This window comes from Apodemus sylvaticus, chromosome 22 (genome assembly GCF_947179515.1).
Source record: "Apodemus sylvaticus chromosome 22, mApoSyl1.1, whole genome shotgun sequence".
Classification (NCBI taxonomy): Eukaryota; Metazoa; Chordata; class Mammalia; order Rodentia; family Muridae; genus Apodemus; species Apodemus sylvaticus.
Genome location: NC_067493.1, coordinates 21949922 through 21972434, shown reverse-complemented (window position 1 = coordinate 21972434; position 22513 = coordinate 21949922). Strand labels below are relative to the sequence as shown.

General features: G+C 48.8%; 1 protein-coding gene across 13 annotated transcripts in view; it reads left to right on the top strand.

The window, feature by feature from the left end:
• Trrap (transformation/transcription domain associated protein) overlaps window positions 1-22513 on the top strand; it is a 98375-nt gene that overhangs the window by 41315 nt on the left and 34547 nt on the right. For 9 of the 13 annotated variants that reach the window (XM_052168762.1, XM_052168767.1, XM_052168763.1 and 6 more), the window contains exons 28-48: window positions 1043-1139; window positions 1719-1840; window positions 2056-2226; window positions 3335-3403; window positions 6099-6152; window positions 7793-7912; window positions 9163-9282; window positions 10111-10275; window positions 10387-10568; window positions 11269-11467; window positions 11809-11937; window positions 12264-12530; window positions 13554-13760; window positions 13866-14024; window positions 14123-14251; window positions 15568-15678; window positions 17158-17304; window positions 18505-18718; window positions 19240-19365; window positions 20873-21019; window positions 21874-22076. In XM_052168762.1, the coding sequence (XP_052024722.1) occupies window positions 1043-1139; window positions 1719-1840; window positions 2056-2226; window positions 3335-3403; window positions 6099-6152; window positions 7793-7912; window positions 9163-9282; window positions 10111-10275; window positions 10387-10568; window positions 11269-11467; window positions 11809-11937; window positions 12264-12530; window positions 13554-13760; window positions 13866-14024; window positions 14123-14251; window positions 15568-15678; window positions 17158-17304; window positions 18505-18718; window positions 19240-19365; window positions 20873-21019; window positions 21874-22076 (3138 nt within the window). The remainder of the gene's footprint in view (window positions 1-1042; window positions 1140-1718; window positions 1841-2055; window positions 2227-3334; window positions 3404-6098; window positions 6153-7792; window positions 7913-9162; window positions 9283-10110; window positions 10276-10386; window positions 10569-11268; window positions 11468-11808; window positions 11938-12263; window positions 12531-13553; window positions 13761-13865; window positions 14025-14122; window positions 14252-15567; window positions 15679-17157; window positions 17305-18504; window positions 18719-19239; window positions 19366-20872; window positions 21020-21873; window positions 22077-22513) is intronic. The other 4 variants (XM_052168770.1, XM_052168771.1, XM_052168772.1 and 1 more) reach the window with 1 other exon arrangement.

Below are 22513 nucleotides of genomic sequence, written 5' to 3'. Positions count from 1 at the left end.
TCTGGATTATCATCTGCAGGTCACATTCCAACTGCTTTCAAGTGGATTTTATTCACTTGCTGTTGTGTGTGTGTGCCACATGGCAACTCTCAACTGTCTGTGATTTCACCTTCGGGGAATACAGCTCTTTTACAGTCTCCTCAGGCACGAGCAGGCATGTGGCACACACGCGTGCGTTCAGGCAGAACTCATGCACATGGAAAAGGAAGAGTAAAGAAATCTTTAAAAGAAATGGTGAAGCTTAAGCCTGTCTAGTTTTCCAAGGCGTGAGCAGGGAGGAGGAGGAGGAAGTATTGATAGAAGAGCATACAGTGTGTTAGGAGCGAGACATGCCTGTGCCTGCGTGTCACCGCCACTGCCACCGTGTGGATCTGTAGCTGGTGGGCTTCCCAGTGGCCACCAGCTTCCCCTTTATCCTTTCCTGAATTGTTGTGGTGATAAAAAGAACTCTGGCAAAGAAAAACACAAGGGGAAAAAGAGGTTTTCCACACAGTTCCAGGTTGTAGTCTATCATTGCAAGGAGGGTGGCTCAGGAACTTAAGTGCAGGCACACAGGAGTGGTGGGGACTTTTCACAGTAGTCACCTTAACCAAGCAGTCCCCACAGCCACACCACAGGCCAACCAGCTCTAGATTATGCCCCACTGAGACTCTTTCCAAGCTGATAGTTAAAATCAGTTCTCACGAAGACTAAAATTAAAACTGATGGTTACAAGTACCACATGAGTCTATTCACCCATGGGGAACTCTAGACAAGAGGAGAACACACTGTAGTGTGGGAGGGACAGAAAACCCAGTGTCACAGTGAGTTGGGTGTGATGCTGGGTATATCTCACCCCAGTGGCTTTAACTGAGTTTCCTTAGGGTGAGGAAGCTGGACTCAGTTGACCTTTGGAATTCTTTAGGCTTTGAGCTGATTTTCTGGATTAGTTTTATTGCAGTGTTTGTGACAAAGTGATGTTGTGTATAGTTTGTAATCTTTCTGTTCCCCCAGGAGAAGTGGGATAAACTAAAAGTTGTTGTGGTTTTTTTTTCTCTGCCAGCTGCTGAATTTGTGTGAAGCTGAGGATTCAGCTCTGACCAAGCTGCCCTGTTACAAAAGCCTCCCGTCGCTTGTGCCCTTACGGATCGCAGCATTAAGTGAGTGGGTACCAGTGTTAATCAGCCTGTGGCGCTTAGATGGTCATGCAGAGGAGGCAGTGGGCCCTCAGCATAGACTAAATGCCTAGTTTTGTATGGTCTTTTAAAGATAGAATCAGAAGCTGTGTTCCTTGTCGAGTTGTACCAGCACTGTTAGGGTTCGAGTACTTTGTCTTTAGCAATGGGATTTTACTCTGCAGTGAACGCTGCTATGATTCGAGTCAGATTTCTGGTTTAAGACCTGTCTTCCCAGACCTAGTCTGCCTTTTTTCTTTTTGTTTTTTCTTTTCTTTTTTTGGCTTTTTTGAAACAATAGTTTCTCTGTGTAGCCCTGGCTGTCCTGGAACTCACTCTGTATACCAGGCTGGCCTCGAACTCAGAGATCTGAGTACCTTGGCCTTCTGAGTGCTGAGGTTAAAAGTGTGTGCCACCAAGCAAGCCCTGCTCTTTTGTCTTCCTTGACACAGTTAACAGAAGGGAGGGTTAGTGATTTGTGATTGGTAGGATCCTTTAGAGAGAACTGTATTGCGGGGTTTCTCAGGTAAATAATAAAAATTGTATGTACTTTTCTCTCCAAAGATGCTCTCGCTGCTTGCAATTACCTACCTCAGTCCAGGGAGAAAATCATTGCTGCGCTCTTCAAAGCCCTCAACTCCACCAACAGTGAGCTGCAAGAGGCTGGGGAAGCCTGCATGAGGAAGGTGAGCTCGTGAACCCCCCGTCTGCACCTGGGGTCCCGAGGCCAAGGGTCAGCGTGCATGCAGTGGGGGGCACAGGAAGGCCTAGCTCCGGCCTGGGAATCTGAAGTTAATGCCCCCTTTCCCAGGGGCAAACTGAGCCCGGAGTTGCTTGTTGAGTCTCACTCTGTTACACTGGCTGCCGCCTGCTTCTCTGTGTGACCCACCCTTTTCACTAGTTTTTGGAAGGTGCCACCATAGAAGTAGATCAGATCCATACGCACATGCGACCTTTGCTCATGATGCTGGGGGACTACCGGAGCCTGACCTTGAACGTCGTCAACCGGCTGACCTCCGTCACTCGCCTCTTCCCAAACTCCTTCAATGATAAGTTCTGTGACCAGATGATGGTAAGCTCAGTGGGTTTAGACGTACTCCACAGTGCACTGGAAAAATGATATGGCTTGTAGACAGAAACAACAGTCATACTGTCACACTCAAAAGGTGGGGTGGGTATGTATGTTGGTACACTCCTTTATTTAATCTCCCCACTTGGTTGACAGAGACAAGTAGATTGCCATGAGCCTGAGGCCAGGCTGGTTTACACATAGAGTTCCAGGCCAGCCGGAGAGCTACCGTGACCCTGTCACTGATCCTCAAAAAAATAAAACAAAAAGAAAATTTTTGTTTTATTTAAACTCAGCCTAAAAGTACTGAGTTTCCCCCCATCCCAGGCACCCCTTTCTGAAGGCAGCCTATGTGTCTGTCCAGGTGCTAAGGACACGTGACTGGTTTGTCAAAGGAGTGCAGCACTTGTTGTGTGTGTGGTTTGCTTCTCAGCAACCGTCACCCCCGTGTTTGCTCAGAGCCGTCTGCACGGCACTGGGCTTCCTGGTACCTCATTAGTGCGTGCCACATGGAGTCATCTGCCCAGCCTCTGATCAGAAGGAATCACCTGTGCCTTGTCAGTGCTGCCCTGGATCCCCTCCTGCCACGGTAGCTGCCAGAGCCCCAGGCACTCTTCTTTCTAGAGTACACTGGGCCCTGCTCCTCCTAGTCCCTTCTCAGGCATCCCAGGCTCTCAGAGCGCCTCACTCTGAGGCTTCTCACACCCACCACGTCTCACAAATAGTCTCTTGTACATAGCATGCACCTCGTGCTTCACTCTGGTTCCCCATCTGGCTAGGAGCTTCTGACCCTGACAGAGTCTCTAGTCACCTCTCCGCTTCCACCGAAGTCTGCCCCAGTACCCAGAGAACAGCGGTGGTAACGAGGAAAATGCTGGGCCTGGAACCGCGGTGTCTTGCAGGCACCTCAGGCAAAGTCTCCAGCTGAAGCAGGATCCACACCTGTCACTCATTTCTTGGTAGACAGTTAGACTGGTTTACCGTGATGGGAACTCTGGTCCTATCAAGTACATGGGAATCAAATGACTGCAGATTTCTGCTGCAGGGCAGTATCTCTCGTGACATGGTGTCTGAGGATGTATTGATTTTTTTCCCCCTCTCTTTTCAACAGCAACATCTGCGCAAGTGGATGGAAGTAGTGGTCATCACCCACAAAGGGGGCCAGAGGAGTGACGGAAACGTGAGTGACTGGCTTGGTTTTGGGAGGGTGCCCGCCCACACTGCACAGCCGGTGTCGGCGGTTAACCGTGCTGCACGCCAGAAGCGGAGGTTCCCGTGCAGAGTGCTTTATTGCTCCAAAGGCTGAGCAGTCCTCTCTGTGCTTCTTACAAGCCCCCGCTGCTCACTGTAATTGACTTTTCTGTTGATAGCATTTCAGAAGTGTACAGCGTGCTTCCGTTGTCCTCGTCTTTTAAAGCAGCAGTGTCCTCTGTGCTGTTCCTTACATGGCGGCGCCCTCTGTCCCACAGCTTTCCTTTCCATTCATTGCTTTTCTTCACCCTGGTCGGTAATTGCTTCCTGTGTCTAACTAATTATGATTGCCCAGGAAAACCAAGAAAGTTTTGGGGACTTACTAAAGCATCCCATAAACACTAGCATGGGTATTTTCTAGGAAGCCTACTCGCACCTCAGTTGTTGATTAAAGATTAAATGACCAGGTCTGGAGCGATGGCTGCTCTTCCAGGCGTCCTGAGTTCAAGTCCCAGCATCCACACGGTGGCTCACAACCATCTGTAACGGGATCCGATGCCCTCTTCTGGTGTGGCTGAAGACAGCCACAGTGTACTCACATACATAAAGTAAATGAAATCTTAAAAGTAAATAAATAAATAAATAACCAGCACACACAGCAAATTTACAGTTTTTAGGCAAAACTAATATAACTAAGTCTTCTTAGGGATCCTCAGCACATCTTGTCCCTTTAAAACATGCAGGCTTTTTGCTGTTTTGATTCTAAAATTGTACGTGCTAATGCTTACACTACTGTCTATAAGTTTTGATAACCTGGTGGGATGTTTCATAGTGGTATCCCCACTCAGGAACCCCGCCCGGCCCGGCCTGGCTCTTGTCCCCCTCACTACCTTGTTGGATGTTTTACCTTGTTCTAACTTGGACATTTTTGTTCTTTTGTTTTTTTTTTTTTTTTAATACTTACTGCATCATTTGTTTTAGACACCCTATATTCAAGGTGCTTTGTTTCTGTGTCTTGTTTCTGCTGCTTCTAAAGGGCCTGCTAATCAGATGTCAGCCAAAGTTTTAACTCTTCACTGTAAGGCCCATTGGGAGGTTTCTTACTTGTATATTAAAGATCACGTGAGGTCATGGGAAGAGCCTGAACCCCAGGGTGGGGCGGGGCGGCCAGCCCTCAGCTTGTGCTCCCCTCTCATCTCTTAGATGCCCACATAGACACCTTTAAACACACAGTCAGTTCTAGAACAAACATTTAAATGAATTCTCAAAAAGTCAGAGGGCCCGAGAGATGGTTTAGCTGTTTGAAGGCTCTTGTCACTAAGCCTGACAACCTGAATTCAGTCCCTGGGACCCACATGGTGGAAGGAGAGGACCAAGGCCTTGAACGTTGTCTTCTGACCTCCCCAATGTTCCCTGGCATGTGCCTGCCTAATGCACTAAGGATAGAAGCCAGAAGTCTAAGTGTGTAAGTGAATGGCTTCTGTTAAATTCAAACAACAGTGTGAGTATTTATAGAATGTGAATTGGAGGTGTGGGCTGAGAAGGCAGATGGGGCAGACATGTCCTCGGGCGTGGGACATCTTGTGCAGTGAGCACACACACCCCCACACCCCCACCCCCCACCGTCCACGTGAGCAGACGGCAGAGCAGGCCGAGTCTGAAGCTCAGGCCGGGCACAGGTTTCACAGCAGCGCGGGCGGCCGTGGCCTTTATCGCTTCCACCCAGGGCTCTTCAGTCAGACTCCATATTTGAATCCATATTAAGGAGTTGATTGAAAGCTCCTTTGTCTTTTGATGTCTCTGAAAATTGAGCTTTGGGAAGGTTCCATGTCCCCGCACACACATGTACATGATGCTGATTTTATAGAGAGTGCTTGACTCTACAGCATAACCCACCTCTGGGAGCATTCTCTAGTGTTGCTGCTGTGATAAAATACTCCAACCAGAAGCAGGTTGCAGAGGAAAGGGCTTATTTCAGTTTATAGGCTATAGACCATCACTGAGAGAAGTCAGGGCAGGGACTTGAAGCGGAAACCATGGAAGAACAGTGCTTGCTGCTTCACTCCCAGCCGCATGTTCAGCTAGGCATCTTACACACTAGGAATGGTGCCGCTCACAGTGGGCTAGGCCCTGCTACCAAAGCCCCTTCCAAGAGGGCAGATGTGGGCAGTTCCCGATTGAGGCACTAGGCTGTCTCAGGTTGACAGTTCAATGCTAACTAGGGTAGGGTTGTTGAACTAATGGGCAAGTGTTCTGGGGCTCACATGCCTAGTGAATGAGGCTGCACCATCTAATTCTCTCCTGACCAGCTTGGAAAGAATGTTGTCCCGACTTTAAAAACTGTTTGATCACTTGAATTATTCACTTGGAGAAGTTGTCTTTAAAACGTGTTCACATACAACCAAGTCTTACCATTTATCTCTGTGCATAAGAATCTGAAACTGTGATTTTTAACATCTGACTCAGGAAAGACACTCAGTCTACTAGACCCCGTACGAGGGCTGTTGACATACAAGGGCGGAAGGCGTGCTTTCTACTGCAGAGTGTCTGAACTACTGTGTGCTTTCTGATTATCGTGCCTGTACTGTCTCGTTAACCCTTGTAACGCTGCCTGTGTTTGAGTATGTGGGAAGTTTCTGTCAATGACTTCAATAGAAAAAGATGATTTTCCTCCCCATCCTCAGGAGAGCCTTTCAGAGTGCGGGAGGTGCTCCCTGTCTCCATTCTGTCAGTTTGAGGTGAGAGCAACCTTATCTAAGTCAGCTATGACTTGCAATGTGAAGAACACTTGATTTTTCCTTTTTCTTTCTTCCTTCCCGTTTGGTTGCCCGTTTTTCATGCTGTGACTTTTGTTTTGGTTCAGCCTGCCATGGAAGGGGTAGAGGTGAGAACCGCAGTGCAGCTGCAGGCGGGGGTTGTTGTCGCATCTGGTTTTGCCGTGACCTTGTTAGCTGTGTTGTGATCCTGTAGTGGACGGAGTGCCTTGTGCCCTTGAGTGCGGTGACTTGTACTGTCTTGTCTGTGGCGGAGCTGTCGTAGTATCATTGCTGTGAACTGTCCGGATGCCAAGCATGTTCTTACCTCCTAGGGCATTTAAGCCAGATCCTAAGTTCTTGTGTTTTCTGTGTGTTAGAGCTACAGTCTCTCAGTGCTAGCTAAGACTGAACTGACTCTCCTGCCCTAGCATTCCTGACTAGCACAAGCCTCCAGAAGCCTCCTAAGAAGAAAGGCCGCACAGGATAGCCATGCCTGCTATGAGTTGGGAGTGATTGTCTGTCACACTGACTTGACAATTCCCTCAAACTAGATACAGCCTGTCTGCCAGACACACACACATAGACACAGACAGACACAAACACACACACTTACTCTCATGAATACTCTCACATGGATACAGTGATAGCACTGTCTTTGGACAAGTTCTCACTCTGTAAAATGGGGATGATAACATCTTCCGGCACTCTTATAGAATGCAAAGTAGAACATTTCAGTATTTTTGCTTTGAAAACAAATGTATAATGTAAATTGCCATTTTTTTTTAAAGATGTAACTTCAGAGAGAATATGCTCTCTTTTAAAACTTGAATGTGAAGTTGTGAGGTGATATTGAGCAGTACACACACCATCTTCTCCTGGGGTCGAGCTCCTGCTGGCCGCTGTCTCTCATCCCCGTTTTACCCCCAGGAGCCACAGACACAGTTGACACACAGTGCAGGGTGGCTCCTCTGGGCTCCTCCCTGCTAGCAGCCAGCGAGAGAGACTCCTTAACAGTGGAAGAAAGACTGACGCGAGGATAGTGTAGAGACAACACCCAGCGCCAAGTGGCCACACGCGGCACAGTGCACACAGTAGGACCCAGCACAGCCTCTCAGCTTTGTCTGCAGCCTGGCTGAGGCATCGTTCCCACCGTTCCCAGTCGTTGCTCACACTGGTATTTGAGCTGAGGAACTTCCTTGACTGACTGGGTTTTGAGGACACAAAAGTTCTGTGCTCTGAGAACTTGGTGTCTTAGAAGTTCACACGTAGTGTGAGAGCGCTGTCACCTCAGGTGTGACTGACGGCTCCTGCCTCCATGAGGGGGGCTAGCATAGGTGACTGACATGACACAGACTCAGGGTCCTGAAAACAAAGGCATAGAAAACACACAAGGCACACTGAGCCCTGTCCCCCAGAGGCAGGAACTGAAGGGCTAGGGCAGTGAGCTCCCTCAGGACAAAACGACTGTCCTGTAAGTCCGGTAAGTTGTGGCTTTTCCATGTCAACTCTGCTTTGGTGGCCAGCCTTGTGAATGTAGCTAGACGGTAGCAGGGTCTGTGGTGACTGCTCTCCCATTCACAAAACGAATTGACCTGTGTATGGCTTCTGGCTTGCCTTATTAGGAAATGAAGATTTGCTCGGCAATTATAAACCTTTTCCATCTGATCCCTGCTGCTCCTCAAACGCTGGTCAAGCCTTTGCTGGAGGTTGTGATGAAGACAGAGCGTGCCATGCTGATTGAGGTAGGGCTGGGCCGAGGGCTAGCTCTGACTTGCTTTAAGGTACAGCCAGACTGAGGGTTAATTTGGTCTCCCATCTATTGCTTGAAATATTTTTTTTTTAGTTTTTTAAATTTATTATTTATTTATTTGTTTGTTTGTTTATTTATTTATTTATTTTTGGTTTTTTTTGGATTTCACACTGTAGACCAGGCTGGCCTCCAACTCAGAAATCTGCATGCCTCTGCCTCCCAGAGTGCAGGGATTACAGGCGTGCGCCACCACCGCTTGGCTTTATTTTCTTATTTTAAAAATGTGTTCACTCGACAGTTTTATACACCTATATAGTACATTCTGATCATGTGTACCCTTCCTGTCCCCTTCAGTTTTCATGGTTTTTTGGTTGCATTTTGTGACCTGCTGAGTTTGACCAGGGTCACCTTCCTAAACTTAACAACTTCCTGTGTGAACTTGGGACTATATCCCCTGGAGCATGGGCAAATACACCAATGGCTGTGTTGCTGAAAACTGTGTTTTATCTAATTACTTTTGGTGTTATCTACTTAGGTTTTTTTCTTTAGTTTAATTATTGTTGTTTCTTAAGAATCAATTAAATTTGTACCATGACGATATCATACATGTATGTATGGTACGTTATGATTAATTTCACCTAGTACCCTTTCTTATCTTTCTCCCGCTGTGCTCCTGTCGACCCCCCCTCCCGCCCCCAATCCTTCAGTCCTTCCCTGTGTGCTCCTTCTTTCTGTATTGTTCTGTGATGACCATGGGCTTTTATGACTTTTTTTTTTTCTTGTCCTTCTTTCACAGTCTTCTCTGAGCCTTGGGGGTGGGGCGTGGAGAAAATGTCATGTTAAGCACTCATCTCTCTTATTCTCAGCATCTTGAGCAAAAAAGTGAAACAAAATTATTGCAAAGCATATTCTTTTCTTCACGCCTGAGTGTGTGTTGCGTGGGCATGCATATGCTACGTGGCGGTCAGGGAACAACGTGCAGATCTTGTTAGGTATCTCAGGCTGGCCTTACACTGCAGCTATCCTCTGCGCATGACCCCAAGTGTGGGACAACAGGAGTGTTCCGCTGGGCCTGGCTCTATTTTCTTAAGATGCTTTCCGTGAGAGAATCTGCAGTGTGAGAATATTGGTATTAAGACTTGCTTATGGTATAGTTGGAGGCGGTTCCATGCTTACGTGGTGACAGTTGGAAGGCCTTTGGGAAGGATGGTTTGGGTTGCATCTCTGCCCTGTGTTTTGTAGGCGGGCAGTCCATTCAGAGAGCCACTTATCAAGTTCCTGACGCGGCATCCCTCGCAGACAGTGGAGCTGTTCATGATGGAAGCCACACTGAATGACCCCCAGTGGAGCCGAATGTTCATGGTAGGAAGCCCTGTGGCTGTGGTTGGTGCCTGCCAAGTGCTGTCAGCCCAGGTGCTCAGCCCGTAGCAAACCCACACTTGCCCACAGTACCCTGGCTCCTGCTCCTCAGAGGTCTGCATGTCAAGAACATTGCTGTTTGAGCATGTCTGCAAAGCTACACTTGAGGAGTTAGCTGGGAGAATTTTGGTGGCTTTAACAGATCAATGCAGTTAGGATTATTTACAAGCAAAAAACAGATTACCATTGGAAAACATATTCTTGTACTATGCTTGTTTATGTGTGTGGTGTACACACACCACAGTGCACATACAGAGGTCAGAAGATAGCTTTGCATCCTCTACATGGGTCCCAGGGGTCAGGCTTGCTGGCCGCATGCACCCTTACCCACTGAGTGGACATGTTGGTCTTGATTTAGTTCTGTAGCTTATGAATATAGGGATTTTGTCTGCACACTAGAGGAGGGCCTTGGATCTTTGAGACTACAGTTTTGGTGTGACTGTGCCACCCTTGTGGGTGCTAGGATTTGAACTCTGGACCTAGCTGCTGAGCCATCTCTCCAGCCCAGCATCTTTATTTTTTTAACCTTTTTGAGGGGGAGCTCTCTGTAGCCCTGGCTGGCCCAGAACAGGCTACTCTCCAGCCTCCTGAGAGCTGGGATTCTAGTTGAGTTTATCATACCCAAACAGCAACAGCTTGTCCAGAGAGTTGCATGTTTTTATTTTTGTTCATTTTGTTTACCTTTGTTATCAGGAACTTTACGAAGTGTATCTTCCCACCTTGGTGAGTTTGGTCTGATCCAGACAGCTTTCTTCATTCTTTTGCTTTCAGAGTTTCTTAAAACACAAAGATGCCAGACCTCTGAGGGATGTGTTGGCAGCAAACCCCAACAGGTTCATCACTCTGCTGCTGCCTGGTGGTGCTCAGACAGCAGTCCGCCCCGGCTCGCCCAGTACCAGTAACATGCGCCTGGACCTCCAGTTCCAGGCCATCAAGGTAGCAGCACATCCTCGGTGAACCTAAAGCCCCTTCGTCCAGGCCGAGCTGCAGACCTGGTGCTTCGTGCAGGCTGAGCTGCAGGCCTGATGCTTGCCTCTGTTCTTACAGATCATAAGCATCATCGTGAAAAACGATGATGCCTGGCTGGCCAATCAGCACTCTCTGGTGAGCCAGTTGAGGCGAGTGTGGGTAAGCGAGACCTTCCAAGAAAGACACCGCAAAGAGAACATGGCTGCCACCAACTGGAAGGAGCCCAAGCTTCTGGCCTTCTGTCTGCTGAACTATTGCAAGTGGGTGCATTCGCTTCCTCTGTCCAAACCCTAGATTGTGGGCTTGCTGCCCCTGATGTGCCCGGTCTTCGGGTCCTTGGATGTTTGTACAGGAGGTGGATGGTAACTGATGTCTTTAAAATGTGAGTGAGGAGCCGGGTGTTGGTGGCGCATGCCTGTAATCCCAGCACTTGGGAGGCAGAGACAGGTAGATTTCTGAGTTCGAGGTCATCCTGGTCTACAGAGTTAGTTCCAGGACAACCAGGGCTACACAGAGAAACCCTGTCTCGAAGAAGAAAAAAAAAAAAAACAACCCCAAAACCCAAAACCAAATAAAATGTGAGTGAGGAAGTGATTCAGTGCTTCTTACCTGTGAGGACCTGAGTTAGAGTCCCCAGAACACAGAAATGGCAGGTGAGTGTGGTCACCTGCTGGTATTTCCAGCCTTTGAAGGCAAAGATGGCGTTCCCCAGGGCAGGCTGGTTAGCAAAGACTGTCCCTTACCAGTGAGTTCTGGGTGTGACTGAGAGACGCTGTCTCCGTGAACAGAGTGGAAGAGCAGTCTGAGGAATCCAGTGCTGGACCTCCCCACACATGCAGAGTCACGCTGTGCACATGCGTGACACAGTGAGAAATGGAAAAAGAGAAAGGCACAAACCTGGATTCCGTGGAGTTAGAGAATTGGCCTTACGCTAACCTCTTCCTTGTCCTGGCTCTTCAGAAGGAACTATGGCGACATAGAACTGCTGTTCCAGCTGCTCCGAGCCTTCACTGGTCGCTTCCTGTGCAACATGACCTTCTTGAAGGAGTATATGGAAGAAGAGATCCCCAAAAATTACAGCATCGCTCAAAAGCGGGCACTCTTTTTCCGCTTCGTAGAGTTTAATGACCCTAACTTCGGAGATGAACTGAAAGCAAAGGTGAGTCCCATTGGTACCAGGTTGTGACAGCAGGTGCTGGGTCCATTTCCTAGGGAACCTGGGCACTATTCCTAATGAGCCCATCTCTCCAGATGCTTATGAAGTAGGCCCAGCAGTCAGAATGGGGGAGAGAAAGCCAGGCTGAGGTTGGCACTCTCTCTGCCTGATGTTTCTAGCTGCCTCTGGCAGTTGCCATGTGGCTGGAAGTTACGATGAGCAGTTGCTCTCTTGATCGGGTCCTACCTGGGTGGTGCAGGCCTTACCCCAAGCCCCCAGGCAGTATTCGTTCGTTCATTCATTTTTGCACAGCTCTGTTCTGTTCATGTGTGATCTTTCCCCAGGTTCTGCAGCACATCTTGAATCCTGCTTTCTTGTACAGCTTTGAAAAGGGGGAAGGAGAGCAGCTCTTAGGACCTCCTAATCCAGAAGGAGACAACCCAGAGAGCATCACCAGCGTGTTTATAACCAAGGTGGTGTCCCCAGGAGCACTTCTGTGTGGCGTCCGAGCCCTTTTAGATGGGTGAATGCGTATGCTTGTGGTAGGGGTTTGTGAGAATAATATTTTCCTTGGGGCTTCCCCACCATATGTGTGTGTGTGTCTCTGTCTCTGCTTGAGGGAGTTCTCTCCTGTGTAGTTTATGACACTTGAACCCAAAGTATGAGCCTTGGCAGCAAGTGTCTTCATCCACTGAGTCATCTTCTCAATCCCCAAAAGAATATTCATAAGGGTTATTTTTAAGGAACAGACTTATATGATTATAATAAAAATCCAAAGTGGGTTTCTCCTTGCTGTCAGGTCCTGGACCCTGAGAAGCAAGCTGACATGCTGGACTCCCTGCGGATCTACCTCCTGCAGTATGCCACACTGCTGGTGGAACATGCCCCCCACCACATCCATGACAACAACAAGAACCGCAATAGCAAGCTGCGCCGTCTGATGACCTTCGCGTGGCCCTGTCTGCTCTCCAAGGCTTGTGTGGATCCTGCCTGCAAATACAGTGGTCACCTGCTGCTGGCGCACATCATCGCCAAATTCGCCATCCACAAGAAAATCGTCCTACAGGTGCCTTCTAGGGGTCCCTCCTCCGTTCTCATTGGTCATCCAGGGGTACTCCTTGCTGTCTGACAGCCTCATCCACTCCTTTCCATCTCTCAAAGCCACTAGAAGTGAGAGCTCATTCCTGCTTACAGATCTTAAGAAGTAATTGCTGTTGGGTCCTCCTGATGAATAGTCAGAATTGTAGAGAAATGATTGAGGATGACAGGACTCAGGAGGATGGTCAGGGAGCTCATGAGCTAGGTTCTGACTCCAGCCCAAGCTGTTCCCGAACTTGCAGTGATCCCCCTGTGGTGGAAGCCAGTTTTGGACAGGGAAAGAATTTCAATTTGAGAGAAGAAAGTGCTGTGGATTTGCAAGATGGAAGGATGGTGTGCTGAGCCTCACCAGTGTTGATAACCGAGGCAGCGTCCTTGTTAGTGCGCTTATCACACTGAAAGGCAGGTCCTGCTAGTGTGGGGCTTAACACTGAGAAGCCAAGAGGGCGTTAAAGATGAGAAGCTCGGCGGTGCAGGCACTCCACGTGGGAGCACTGCACATGGGAGAACTCCATGTGGGAGCACTCCATGTGGGATCACTCCTCCCGAGGCGTTGCTCTGCCCTGTGCTCCGTTACGGCCTTGGTCTCCTTCCCCACTCATTGCATTTGCCTTTCTAGTTCTTGTGAATTGATTATTTCACTCTGTTGTTGTGTGTGTGTTGGGGAGAGAGGGAAGGAGATGTCTGTCAGGGTGTCGGGGCACTCATATGCCACAGCACAGGGGCCAGAGAGTTGATTCTTTTATCTTTATGTGGGTTCTAGGCGTTAAACCCAGATTGGATCTTTCAGGTTCCTAATTCTGATCTTCTTGTGAAACAGCTTCAGATATATATATAAGAGAGAGAGAGCACGCGCGCACGCATGCATCCATGTGTGGGATGAGGGTGTTCGCATGTACATGCATGCACATATATACTATGTGTGGTGCAATGTACACAGGGTACAGAAGAGGACATCAGATTCCCTTGAAGCTGGCGTTTCTTTTTCTAGGTTTTCCACAGTCTTCTCAAGGCTCACGCAATGGAAGCCCGAGCAATTGTGAGACAAGCAATGGCCATTTTGACCCCGGCGGTGCCAGCCCGCATGGAGGACGGCCACCAGATGCTGACACACTGGACTAGGAAGATCATCGTGGAAGAGGGACACACGGTCCCCCAGCTGGTGCATATTCTTCACCTCATAGTGCAGCACTTTAAGGTGTGTGAAGCGACAGCAGACGTGTGTGCTGCAGCCTCGGGGGCCAGCTTTGACCCCCTCACCTCTTAGTGAACGCTGATGTGATGTTGGTCCCTGTGTCTGCAGGTGTACTACCCGGTGCGGCACCACTTGGTCCAGCACATGGTCAGTGCCATGCAGAGGCTGGGCTTTACCCCCAGTGTCACCATTGAGCAGCGGAGGCTGGCCGTGGACCTCTCTGAGGTTGTCATCAAGTGGGAACTGCAGAGGATCAAGGACCAGCAAGTAGGACGATCAGCCTTCGCTGTCCTCTCTCACTGAGCTCCTTACAGCTCTCCTGGGAATCCCTCAGTACAATCTGCTGTGTCTGTGTGTTTTTCAAGCCGGATTCTGACATGGACCCAAATTCTGGTGGAGAGGGCGTCAACTCCGTGTCCATCAAGAGAGGCCTGTCTGTAGACTCTGCGCAGGAGGTGAAACGCTTCAGGGCGGCCACTGGAGCCATCAGCGCAGTAAGGACTTGTGTCTCCTTGTGTGTTCCTGCTCTCCTGGGGCTCTGCATTTCGAGCATTCTTGAGCCAGCTGCTCCAGAGACAGCTGGGAGCTGAGAACAGTTCTAGGGCCTGGCACCCACTGGAGGTCTTCATATTTCCTGCCATTCCTCTTCACTGCCTTAGTACCATGGGGCTGTTAATTATTTACAGAAAAAGCCAAAGGAGAAAGCTGGGATGTAGCCCAGCAGCCTGGACTCGGCTAGCAAGGGGCTGAGGATAAGACCGCGGGATGGGGTAACTGCTTAGAGTCTAGCTGGGAGAAGCTGGGCTCAGCTCAGCTGTAGAGCATCCTAGAATCCCAGAGGGAAGGGGCTGGAGGCGTGGCTGACAGAGCACTGGCCCAGCGTGTGGAAGGCCCTGGGCCCCATTCATAGCAAAAGAAAGAAAGATGAGAAACAGAAATGCAAAGGGTGGGAATGGGTCTCCACTTTCTTGGTTTTTGAAAAGACAGCTTGCCCATCTTTTCAGAACAGCCTCCTGGGGACTCTGCACCTGGGTTAGAAGGACGGCCCCGGGAGCCTTGACCTCTGCTCTTGGCTGTAGTCGGGGCTTGTGGGCACTGACTGGGCTGACCACTTCAAGATTCTTGTCCAACTCTTGCTGGCCTGTCTGTTTAGATGTTCCCACAGTGCCAGGCCTCTGAGTGGAAAACTAGACCATCTCTGCCTTTCCCCGCTTCTCCTCGGCATCCATCTCCTGTACCGCAGTTAGCTTCTGCTGCTCAGTCCCCCTTCCTACAGATGCCTCTGTGTTTGTCACTGTTGGTAATGCCTCTCATGGAGCAGAGGACAAAAGCCTTTCTTTCCAACCTTAAACTAGAGGAATCGAGGTGAGGGCTGTGCCAGACCTCTCCTGCTTTTCTACTACCTCATGGGTCTTTTGATCATTTGAAGTTAGCAGGAAGTCAGACTGCCTTGCTGTCCTACCACAGCCCTGCGGTGGACACACAGCTCCTTTCGCTGTCCCTACCCAGGCCTTCCATGCCGTGCAGAGCTCCGAGCCCCCTCCGTATCAGCCTCTTAGCTGTCCATTCCCGTGGTGCTGGCTTCTTCCCAGACACTTCCCAGTCATTCCTCACTGCTAGTTTGTATATTAGGTCATGTGCCCCTGCCAACTCTGTATGTTTCACAGGGCAGGGATCCCCTGCCCCTGCAGTCCCTCATGCCCATAACCTGGGAGTGCCAGCAGTTGTCAGCTGTCAGGTCAGGGTGAGTCCCCATTGGAGATGCTTGCTGAGGCTTCCCTTGCCACTTTAAAGGATGATCCTTTCCTAGGTGTTCGGGCGGAGCCAGTCACTGCCTGGAGCCGACTCTCTTCTCGCCAAGCCCATTGACAAGCAACACACGGACACTGTGGTGAACTTCCTCATTCGAGTGGCTTGCCAGGTATGAGAATGCATAGCAGAACTAGTGACCTTGCAACATGGTGTCTGACTGAGCCTGAGAGCAGATCTTATGCCAGATGGTTATAATACTACGCCTGACTTATGTGTGTGGAACTTGCTATACGACTTGCTGGCCTTTAGTTTCCAGTCCTGCTTGAACCTTCTGAGTGCTGGAATTACAGGTGTGTGCCACCACACTTGGCTGCCTGTGTCTTTTTATTGATAGGCATGTCTGCCCTCTAGTTTATCCTCTTGGTGTTAATGAAATAATGGCATCTATTTAATATGTCACATAGAGGTCACAGGATGGGCTGGTGAGATGGCTCAGTGGTTAAGAGCACTGACTGCTCTTTCGAAGGTCCTGAGTTCAAATCCTAGCAACCACATGGTGGCTCACAACCATCTGTAACAAGATCTGACGCCCTCTTCTAGAGTGTCTGAAGTGTACTTACATATAATAAATAAATCTTTAAAAAAAAAAAAGTCACAGGACAACTTGTAGGACTCTTAGGTCACATGGGTGCCCAGGTTGTCAGGCTTGGCAGCACATGCCCTCAGCGGTGGCACAGCCTGTCTTGATAATGTGCACATTATGGTATAGGGAAGGCACCTCGGCTCGCCAGCTGCTCCGGTCTACTTCCCTGTTTTCCTTGTGTGTCAGGTTAGGGTGCTGTAGCACGCGTGGCATAGAGCTGGCCAGCCTGCAGGGATCTCTGCAGCTCACACTGACTTGTCACAGCGCTTGTAGCTTGGGCTTACTCATCAGAGTGACATTCATGTTCTCACAGAGTTGATGGGAATCTGCCTCTGAAACCTGGCATTTTTGTCTTCCAAAACCCATTTAAATGAAATTTTTTCTTGGAAAAAAAAAATTTGGAGGGGATGCTGTGGAGCTGGATCAACAGTCAAGAACACGGTCCACACCATGGGCTGGGGTGATTCTCAGTTCCTGAGTTGTGGCACACACCATCTGAGGCTCTAGTTCTAGAGAATTCAACCCCCTCTTCCAGCCTTTGCAGGCACCAGGCACATAGATCAATAAACATGTCCAGACACACTGAATAAAATAAATCTCAGGAAAATTCATTTTTCTTTTCAATTTGGGGTGGGTTCTTCAGTCCTTAAAGCTGTCAAACAAAATAATTATGTTTTGTGAATTACTGAAGATTGCTAAGACTTTCAAAGAATCCTCTGAGCTGCCAAATCAGAAGATCCCTTGTTTCCTTGCAAAGCGTGGGGGTCTTTGTGCAGGCTCCCTCTCTGGGAAGCAGGCCCTGCTCTCCGCTACCACAGACACCTGCTGCAGGGGAGAGTATAGGTGCAGAGACCCAGAGGGAGACGGAAGGCCGGGCACGGGGAGATGTGTGCCTGGGAGGCCAAGCAGTGGGAGGCAGTGTGCGGGGATGTTTGGGAAGCCTCAGCCTGTTCTTCTGGGCCTGTAAGCTGGCATTCAGTGACTACCTGACTGGTGTTCCTGTAGGTAAACGACAACACCAACACGGCAGGGTCGCCGGGGGAGGTGCTCTCTCGCCGATGTGTGAATCTCCTCAAGACTGCTCTACGGCCAGATATGTGGTGCAAGTCCGAGCTCAAACTGCAGTGGTTTGACAAGCTGCTGATGACTGTGGTAGGTGTGCCGGCTGTTGGGACGCTACCACCTGGCTCTGGTGTGGGCATGGAAGCATGCAGCTCTTCTGAGCCTGAGTCTCAAACCCAAGCTCCGCTCCGCACTTCTGGGCCCCTTCCACCCCGTCTTCTCGCTTGCTGAAGTTGACTTTGAACTTCAAGTTCTCAGTCAGCCCAGAGAGCTTAGACTAGGTCGTCTGTGTCCTTCATAGTTCAAATGCACTTCTTTCCTTCCTTGATCTAGCTGGCTTGTATAAGCTGATGTGACTGACTGATGGAATTATTCCTCACAGTGAGTTAGGATTTGTAGAGCATTCTTTTCAGTGAGCTAGTTGCTAAGCCCTGCAGTAGACTGGGGCGCTAGGTGACGTGCAGTTGGTGCCATTCTGGTTATTCCTGTGTGTTGTTTACCTGAAAACCTTTGTCCTTGGGTTTTTGGTGACAGCAAAAGCCTGGTCTCTTGTCACTGCCATTCCAGGTTCCCTCTGTCTAGTTGTCAATGGAGTTTGAAAGCGTCTACTCTTGGCTTTCAGAAAGCATAGTATAGATACCTGTTGTTTGAAACCACAAAGAATTAATCCATTGTCAGGGTTTAAAAGGCTTGGGAGGGGGGAGGGGTAGGAGCGCACGCTCCAAAGGCTTCATGTTTTTTATTTGCCTGGTTGTCCCATTTCCTCATTGCCCTTTTGAAAAAGTGACTAGTTCTCCTGTCAGGTGGCTAGCTGTACACCATTGCAGCCATCCGTCACTGCTGGGACCTGACCTCACTCCAGTGTAGACATAATGTGTGTAAACCACAGGAACTGAAGTTGCTAGAAGCTGTGCCTCTGCTTCATATTGACATTTTTATTTTTAATGATATCATTATCTGGCACACTAATTAAATGATGCAAATTGAAAAATGTTTCTCTTGTTATGGATTTTTGTGTTTTAAGTAAGTAGACCAAGAAAGGCATTCTGCATTATAATACCTTTCCATTTTTGTCCAAATTTTAGTGATTTAAGTGATATTTAAGATTGGTTACTAAAGTCTTAATGTCCTTTTGAAGAGGTTAGGTCAACCTTATGAAAGTCATATGGTGCATGGTGGCCATCTGATCGGACGGCTGTACTGAATTTCAAATAGTTGTTGGCATCGGTTTCAGAACTCTGGATTTGCGTCTGTGCTTTTACCTGAGAGTGGCCTGTTTTTCCTTTCCAGGAGCAGCCTAACCAGGTGAACTATGGGAACATCTGCACGGGATTGGAAGTGCTGAGCTTCTTGCTGACTGTGCTGCAGTCTCCGGCCATCCTCAGTAGCTTCAAGCCCCTGCAGCGGGGCATCGCAGCCTGCATGACATGTGGGAACACCAAGGTGCTGCGAGCCGTGCACAGCCTCCTCTCTCGCCTCATGAGCATTTTCCCCACAGAGCCAAGTAAGTGGCCTGGCCAGGGACTGCTCCTGAGAGTGCCCAGCCTGTAGTCCTGGTTACGTGGCCCGCAGTCCCCTAACCTTATTTCTTTGTTTTGTTTTTAAGACAGGATTTCAATTTGTAATTCAGGCTGAATTCTCAGACATCTGCCTGCCCTTGGCGCCTGAGTGCTGGGATTAAAGATGCCCCACCATCACCAGCCTCTCTGTCTCTCTTAAAATGTTATTTGACTTGAAAATGTTGTTTTGCATCTGTTCTGTAATTCATTTCTTTATCTGCTGGATGACTTTCCTTTTAGGAAGTTATTTAGAGGAAGTTAAGTTACAGTACCATAACAAACAATCTGAAATTGGTCATGTTCTGAGTAAGTGTACTTAGAGCTGTCAAGATGTGTGTTGCCCTTAATGGTGTCAATCAGCCAATCCAAAGATGCTGCGCAGCTGTCCTGTGGCGGAAGGGAAGGCACTGCTGCACACTCCACAGCCTCCGAGCGCTAACCCAGCTCCCTGTCTACTGTGTTTCAGGCACTTCAAGCGTGGCCTCCAAGTATGAGGAGCTGGAGTGCCTCTATGCAGCCGTGGGGAAGGTCATCTACGAAGGCCTCACTAACTACGAGAAGGCCACCAGCGCCAACCCCTCCCAGCTCTTCGGTGAGCACCTGTGTGGTTTCCCAGAAGTGGTTCCTGCTCACTGGACAGCTGTCATGGGAAAGCCTGCCAGGGCCTTCAGGCTGCTGGGCTGTTGTCCTGGAGTTTGGTATTCTGAATCACTTGTCCAGAAAGACTTTTGAGTCTTTTGCTCAGCCCCAGTGCAGACTTGGCTTGAAGGGAATTGCTGTCCCTGGTCCATATACACTCATCAGTCAGCTAGATGATCAGCAGCCCCAGGGACCCTAAGTCCAGGTTAAGGGACACTGCTTGCCCCTTGTCACACTAGTTCACATTTAGGCTTAGAATTGACTTGACATTTTTTTCCTCCCATATTACATTCTTGTTTAAAACTTGTGAAATCATTTTAAACTAAATGAAAGTTACGTATAAGCCTCTTGTAATAGCCACTAATAGGTTGGTGTATATCGTTTTCTTTTTTATTTAAGTGGGCTTTTGTTTTGTTTTCTCCAAGATAGGGTTTCTCTGTGTAGCCTTGGCTGTCTCGGAACTTGCTCTGAAGACTAGGCTGGCCTCTACTCCTGAGCACTGGGATGAAGGGTGCGCACACCAGCACCGGGCTGAGTGTGTGATTCATTGTGCATGTGTGCATGTGTACATGTGATAAGCAGAGGCATCAGGATTCCCCTAGAGTTGGAGAGGACAGCTGTTCAGTGGTTCTGGGAACTAAACCAGGTCTTCAATAAGAAGACCATTGAACTCTCAGTGCCTATGTATTGTTTTCTATATGTAAGAACATAGGTAAATCACCCTGGTTATGAAAGTGCTGCTGTCTGAACCTGTATTCTGTATAATTTTAATTATTAATTTCGCAAAAAAAAACCCTTACTTTCCAAAACTGGTTGTTCGCTCACTGCAATTCAGGATCCAGATGTGTTTGGTTTAATTTGGATGTCACCCTGCTCACACCTGGCTGCTCTAGCACCAGCTGATTGCCTTGGGTGTTTTGGTTCCCATCATCCGGTAAAGGAACATCTCTGTATGTTCATTTTCCAAGGTGCTCAGAGAAGAGCTGGCCTCCCTGGGCTCCCCTCCTCTGTAGGGAACAGCAGGCTAGGGTGCCGAGGGAACCTGCTGGTCTCGGCTCTGTCTCTATTGGAGGCGAACACGGTAGCGCATCATCATGGATCAATTACCTGAGTTGATCAGGCTGACTGTGCCGTGGCTGCTATACAGAAAGAGGCTTAACAAGCCTGCATGTACACACCTGAGATGCTGGCACACACGCGGCAAAGGCCCTCTGATGGCCTGTCATACGACCCAGGAGCAGAGTTCATGTTCTGTCAGGGTCAAGATGATGTTGAAGACATTCCTAGTGAAAGATCAATTCTTGGCAGACACTTAGACACTGTGTGTCTTGATTCCCATCTGACTTTTGGGGATCAAGCTTGGGTCTTAGGGTTATCTAGGCAAGCACCACACTGACTGAAGTGTCTCTCCAGCACAGTTGTTATTTCTTTATAAAATAACTGCTCTTCCTGAACTGCAGGAACACTTATGATCCTCAAGTCGGCCTGCTGCAACAACCCAAGCTACATCGACAGGCTCATCTCTGTGTTCATGCGCTCCCTACAGAAGATGGTCCGAGAGCATCTAAGTCCACAGACAGCATCTGGGAGCACCGAAGCAACCGCAGGTGACGGCCCAGGGCGGGTGTTCTTTCTCTACCCACAAGATGACTTTGTGGGTCATCTTGTCACTGCGAGCTCTGTGGTGGACATTGCCCTGTACATGGATTAATGTGAAGTTCTGTTGAATTGCTCTTGTGACAGAGGTTTAAAGTCAAAACACTGCTCAGGCCAAACATTTAGTTTAAAAATGTGAGTGTAAGAATGAGAAGCAGGTTGGAGAGATGGCTCAGTGGTTAAGAGCATTGACTGTTCTTCCAGAGGACCTGAGTTCAATTCCCAGTAATCACATGGTGGCTCACAACCATCTATAATGGGATCTGATGCCCTCTTCTGGTGTGTCTGGAGACAGCTACAGTGTATTCATATACATAAGATAAATACATATTAAAAAAAAAATAAGGAGCTTGAAGAAAAAAAAAAGAATGAGAAGCAGTTGAAAATGGAGCGATGATGTGAACCTTCACCACTGAGTTATCAGAGTTGTTGTTTCAGAAGAATTATGTTAGGTTCTAGAGCAGAGCCAAGGCTCCTACTGACAGGAGAATTGGGTGGTAGCAGGGTGTTGTGTTTCCCATGGCTGTTGAGGGTTTCCCCAGGACCCAAGTGCCAAGTAACTTCAGGTGGGCTGTGGAGAGGCTGGGTGCCCTGCATAGGTCCCACAGCTCTTGTCATTCCCCCTTTCTTGTGGCTAGGGCTGCTAGAGGGCACTGTGCAAGGTGGTGCAGCCATAAGACGTGGGGTGGCGTCAAGTCCAAGCATGCCAGTTGCCGGTGAAAGCATTTGTGAATGTTTTCTGCAGACAACAGCTCCTTTAACTACAACTGTAGGGTCAGACAGATGTGTTTGTTCTTCTGCACAGCTGGAACAAGCGAGCTGGTGATGCTGAGCCTGGATCTCGTAAAGACTCGTCTGGCGGTGATGAGCATGGAGATGCGTAAGAACTTCATCCAGACCATCCTGACCTCCCTCATTGAGAAGTCCCCAGACGCCAAGATCCTCCGAGCTGTGGTGAAGATCGTGGAGGAATGGGTTAAGAATAATTCCCCAATGGCAGCCAATCAGGTGAGCTGGCAGGAAGCTTGCCCTGTCTAGAACCCAGGAATACGCTGAAGTAGACCCCCTTACTTTTCCTTCTGAAACGTGAAACAAGAGATTGCCGTATCATGCCCACGTAGCTTTGCTTGATGAGGCCATGCTTACTGGGCGCTGGTGAGCCATGCCGATGAGCCACCTGCTAGACTTCTCACAGTGGCCTTGCTTGTGTTACAGTGCTACATGAGTCTCGTAAGTTTATTCTTTAATGACGAGAACTGTAAGCTGTGAAGTATTGTTGCAAGTAAGGGACTGTCATGTGGGAGGGTGCTTGGGAGCTTCTGACTTGTTTCCTGTGAGTCAGCCAGGTGGAGGTTGTTGGCATGTCTTGACTTTGAATACCCAAAAGTAGTCATGATCCATCTTTGATTTTTTTTTTTTCTCTTCAAAAATGAGCTGGCCTGATT